A 6,062-nucleotide genomic window follows, 5' to 3' on the forward strand; every position below is an offset into this window, starting at 1 on the left:
GCTAGTTTAGAATCGCGAAACTGAGACTGAGAGAAAATAATAAAGAAATGGGAGGGGCAACCACTGGTAGGCCTATACATAAAATTTGATCATATCAATGCCAGAAGAGAGGGATAAAGTGTTTTTGGAGAGGAAAAAGTCAAAAACATATGTTTGGAAGGGATGTAGGGGGTCTTTTGGGGGAAACAATATTAAAGTGGTAGGGACAAAGGGGAAGTGCGGGGTGATGGTGTTCATTATGGCGATGCAAATCAAAACCAACCCTCTTATACTCAGGGGCGGGGCCAGAGGGGGGCCTGGGGTGGCACGGGCCACCCCCAAAATGTAATTGGCCACCCCAAGTGCCCCCCCACCCATCAGAGTCGGAAGGTAATATGTTGTTGGACTTGTCAGTATTAATTCTTTACAAGTAGTTCCAGCGGTTTTCTTAACTAAAACTAATATTTTACAGAGCATTGATTTATTTATATTTTATTGTATGCATGCAAGTGGCCACTGCACTCATCCCCCTGTTGTTGTTGTGGTTGTGGAGCGCCTCTGCACTGGAGAGGAACCACTATACCGTCACGTGTTGTTATCGGAGTAAATAGTGGGCGCAAACGGACGGCGAAGTGCGGTGGTTGGTTTCTCTACTTTAAAGCTTATAAAAAAACATTTGAGCACAAAAATAAACTAAAAATAAGCCAATTCAGGAGCTAGAAGACGCGAATGAGAAGTTGTGCGCTGTGAGAAGAGTGTGTGTGTGTGTGTGTGTGTGTGTGCTCATCCGAAGCACGCAAACCCGCGTCTCAGATAGCGAGCAAATATTGAGTTCTCTTTAAAGTCTTCCGCCTAAACGGACAAATTCACACAAAAATTGTCAACATGATCGTCTTGAGTATTCTAGCAAACTAATATTCCTGCTGTCTGTGTTTTTAATGTTAATCAAACTACAAAAGACAAGGAAATCACTCACTGCTTTAGCTTTTATACCTTTAATAACAGTCTTTAATTTATACAGTCAAATAGGCTATGCAATGCAATTTTACATTTGATTACTGATATTCCATTTCTGAGAACTAATGTTAGATCTACCAGAAAAACCTGAAAAGCACTGTTTATTTTTTAAGTATCTTTGCTCTGATTGTATTTATTTGTGCTTTTGCATAGTTAGATCATTTGTTTTTATCTTCTTTATTTTTATTTGACAGTAGTTATTTTTTCCCTGAATATAGCACATACAGACTGAACCATGAGTAATTTGAACAGTTAGACCCTATAGCCTAAATATTCACATAATAAATATGTATTACAGGCCCCCACTAATTATTCTAGAAATAAGTTAATTCAACGAAGGTAACCTCTTTTGCTGTATATTTTTGATGGTTTGAATGCATACTCTCCATGTTTTACCCTTTATGAACTATCATTTATGTGCCCTATACCATCACCATTCATATCTATGCAACCAATAAATAAATAAATTACTACTAAAGTACAAAATTGTTTACAAAAAACATTTCTTTATGGATAGTCACTTAATTTTTCTCTCAAAATGCACCAGATTTATGCATTTAAATTTAAAATGAACAATTTTCTTTTGGGGAGCAACCCCTAGCCTAGAGGGACCAATGTCTACCCAGCATAGTCTCAAAAAATCCTGTGGGAAACAAATATAATATATTTATAATGTAATATAAATATGAATAAACACTGCTACAGCTTCTTGTTGAGCTCAAAAGCCTTTCTACTCTTGTCAATTATGTTGGTCCATCTTGTTTACAACTATATACAATTATGATGGAAAAAAAATCATGCTTGCATTGCATTTACCACAACCCATGTTCTTCTACTAATGTTGAGTTATTTGTTATTTCATATCAAATTTGAAGTTGCTCATTTTTAATTCATTTTCACTCATTATAATATGTTTTGTTATCAATAATATACAGTATTATTACCTCCAGTGTAGGGCTATTTATACTGGTTCACTGTTTACATGTATTTAAATGTGCCACCCCTCTCTGAGTCTGTGCCCCAGCCTGGCCCCCCCACGAAAAATTGTCTAGACCCGCCCCTGCTTATACTCTCCAAGCTTTTAGGTTAAAGTTGTATGTGTATGTGAGTGGATATTCTGCTGTCTTACCTGTGTGCTCAGTGAGTGTGTGTCCGTACCCAGGGTTCACTCTGAGAGTGTTTGCGTCTGGCCGTGCCCGCAGCTCTTATACCCTGGCGCTGAGTCTGTGAGGATTACACTGACACAATGAAACATGCCGTGTTCAGCAGACTCACAGAAAAGAAGCCCCACATCATCAGCACAGAGTTAGAAAGAGAGTATGTGTGTGTGAGAGACAGAGAGACAGAGAGAATGAAATAGCATAACTTTCAAGCCTAATACATATCAATTTAGGAGCAAAAGTTTATTTTTATTGGGACTGAAACTGAACCAATAACTTTGATGGTGAAGATTTTTGTGCAGATTTACCAATGATTTAATAATGTTTTGCAAAAAAAAAAAAATCATTTCAATCACGTATTCAGCATTTAGGGGGCAAAAATAAAATAAAATAAAATATATATATATATATATATTATAAAAAGTAATTGAACTTGTGCTGCACACACACACTACACAAAAGATGGTTGTTCTACATATAATGATATAAATGAATAAAAGTAAATAATAACAACAACAATCTATAATAAATAAATAAAAAAGTAAAATGGCAACAATACAAATTTATAAAAAACATAGAAAACATTATTCAACAATAAACCGTTAATATAATATGCATATTGGGAGGATATGCCCCCCCTTAATGTCCATTATGGATCATATTAATAAAGTAAAATTACTTTTCTACTGATCTTTTAGAATTGGTTGCTTTGTTTTTTTATATATTGATCCAACCATGGGTGTCCCAGGTAAAAAAATAGTTGTTTATTTTAACCAGACATTGAAACTTTTACATTTGGTCCCCAAGTGAAATGGGTGAATTGGTCTTGGGTGAAATGGGTGAATTGGTCTTGGGTGAAATGGGTGAATTGGTCTTGGGTGAAATGGGTGAATTGGTCTTGGGTGAAATGGGTGAATTGGTCTTGGGTGAAATGGGTGAATTGGTCTTGGGTGAAATGGGTGAATTGGTCTTGGGTGAATTGGTCTTGAGTGAAATGGTAACTTGCATGAAAATCAGCATCAACTTTCCTCACTGAACCCACAGCAGCTCAGATACATTATTTTCAAACCCACACTCAGCTGGAGCAAGTTCACTCAGATAATCCCATCATTTTGGGCTCATTGTGAGCAGGAGTGCTGACCTGCGCGAACATACTGGGGCCAAACCCTTTGTGTCTCCTGCTTTCACCCAAAACGCACTGCACTTGTCAGTGAATGGGCTCACAACACCCATGTGGCACTTCTATAGTATGTGCTGAGCTGGCGACCCTGTAGCCTGTCCCTGTAGCCCACCAGAATACTGTCCACGCGCACCGCGCGCACAATGGCGGGTGCGCGCATAGGCGTGCGCGCACGCTTCAGTCGGTATAAAACTGAAGCGCCAGGTTCTCTCAAAGCTCCACGCGAAACCGGCGTTAAAGCGCATGCCACTCTCGAGCTCAGTGACTAAAACGGTAAGATCCCAAATTACATCTCACCGAGCTCATGGCACAATTATAAACTTATTATGGTCTTCTTTACAAACATCTTCTCAGTATGGCCACATTACGCGAATGGTTTTGATTTTAATTAAAAAATTGTATTAATGCATTTTATTATTAATATAATAAATACCCAATTAATATAATACATCGATTATTGGATGTTTTAAGTAACTGTATTTAAAAGTAATATGATAAAGAACACAGTTTACTTCTAATACTTAAAAAATAATATTTAAGTTAAGTTCTCAATTTGTATCTAATTATTTTTAATTCAATATGTTTTTTTTCTGTTTTTTCCCCACTGTTTCTTTTTAGATATAAATATGTATAGGTTCAATCGATTCGGCATGATGCAGCCCATGTTCAGCTCTGGCATGGGAATGGCTCCTTTCTTCAAGGTAAACTATCATTAAACAAACACATTCAGTCTTATCTTTACCCATCTTTAATCTCAAAAACATATGTGTTGTTATAGTAATGCATATGGATCAATAGAATGCTGTCACTATGTTGTCACTTTAATGTCATATAATTTCAAACGCATGTCATGTATTTGAGTAAGTTTTGCATTTATTGCAAGAAAACAACATTTTCACATATTCTACATTTGTGCTTCCGCTGTCCTAGGTGACTGTGTTTGAGCAGGAACACTTCCAGGGAAAATGTCAGGAATTCACCTCAGAATGCTGCAACATTCAGGAGTGTGGCTTTGACAACATCCGTTCTATTCGCGTGGAGAGTGGCGCGTGAGTATAATGTTTGTTAAATGAATTTCAACCAATAGTGTGTGCCCATGTATGACTGGATGTTCTTTTTCAATAGCTGGGTGGGTTATGAGCACCATGACTTCCAGGGACAGCAGTTCATCCTGGAGAGAGGAGAGTATCCTCACTGGGATTCCTACAGTGGAAACCTGTCCTATCATGTGGAGAGACTCATGTCTTTCAGACCTGTCTACTGCGCTGTGAGTTATTTATTTTCTTGTACTAGAAATCTTAAAAGTACACGTGAAGTTCATAAATGTAATTTCAGTGAGTGAACCCATCTAATCTTTCAATTAACTGCCAGAGCATATAAGCAGCCACTCGCATCGGCTGTTTTGGCATCCCTCTACCTTCCCAGCGCCATTAACATAATTTATGCATCTTTCTACCAGACTCATCTTCTAAGCATTACTAAGCTCGAGTTGAAGCTGCCTCCTCGAGCCCCTCCACTGCGGACAGCAAGCCAAATACATTTTACCATAATAGCTTAACGATTATATGGGCAAATTAACTCGTGAAAGTTGTACTGGCCGATATTTAATAATTATTCGACAAGCAAAAGTGTCATAACAGGATTTATTTAGATAAAGCGAGTAGCATTCGACTGGTCATGCAATCTCAAAATGGCAGCCCCAATGAAGTGACCTGCTCCATAGAAAAACAAAAAATAAGAATCAAAAAGTCAGTCAAATCAGTACACAGTTTCAACGCAGCTTTACAGAAAATTATGATGTTAATGTTTATACTATCTTAACTTCTTCAAGCCTTATAGTCACACATTTAGCAGATTAGAGCCGGGTGATAATATAGTTTACATTTTGCAAGCAATCAAGCATTTAAGATCTGTAATATAGTATATTTACCATTTTGCGATGAAATAATCACACAGCCATTTGCTATTGCTTTATGTGCGTGTACAGTATGTAAAATTTGATGTACTATAAATCCAACTTTTAATATATTGCTAGTCGATAATATAGTTTAAATTCTTTGCCAATATAAACAGTCAAGCAGTTAAGGTTTGGTGTATAGTATAGTTTTACGTGAGTGCACTGTATGTATCAAGGCAAAGTTGGATATACTTTAAGCTTTTATTACTGATAAGACTGGACTCTTTATCTCATGTGATGTACAACATATTCAAAACACTTTATTAATCTCTTACACTTTTTTAATAAGGTAAAAAAAAGGAATGCCTGCACCTTTATATATTGTTATGTGATATATAATCACTTAAATATGTGGATATATGGGGTCAAACACTCTCTCGCTCTCCCCTCAGTCTCACCAGAGCAGTCGCATGATGATCTTCGAGAGGGAGAATTTCTTGGGCCGCAATGCCGAGCTGTGTGACGACTACCCCTCTCTGCAGGCCATGGGATGGTGTGGCCCTGAAGTGGGCTCCATGCATGTGCAGTGCGGCGCGTGAGTGTCCTCTTTATATTTTCTCTGTATTCATTTCCTTTCAGCACAGAAGTACCTGACCCTCATTTCTCCATCTATGTGTGTAGTTTTGTGTGTTACGAGTTCCCAGGATACAGGGGAAGGCAGTACATCATGGAGTGTGAGAGGCACAGCGGAGACTATCAGCACTGGAGAAACTGGGGTTCCCACAGCCAGACCCCTCAGATCCAGTCCATCCGCAGAATCCAGCACTAA

At 38.0% G+C, this 6,062-nt stretch overlaps 1 protein-coding gene across 1 annotated transcript; it reads left to right on the plus strand.

Moving 5' to 3' along the window:
- Nucleotides 1-3,962: 3,962 nt before the first annotated feature.
- On the plus strand, nt 3,963-6,062 carry cryba1l1 (crystallin, beta A1, like 1; the record flags this gene model as incomplete). Its single annotated transcript, XM_079838539.1, has 5 exons — nt 3,963-4,037; nt 4,267-4,385; nt 4,462-4,603; nt 5,686-5,828; nt 5,915-6,062. The coding sequence occupies 5 exons, from the start codon at nt 3,963-3,965 to the stop codon at nt 6,060-6,062; spliced, it is 627 nt and encodes a 208-aa protein (XP_079694665.1).

Source organism: Gobio gobio (genome assembly GCF_949357685.1).
Source record: "Gobio gobio genome assembly, chromosome: 16".
NCBI lineage: Eukaryota > Metazoa > Chordata > Actinopteri > Cypriniformes > Gobionidae > Gobio > Gobio gobio.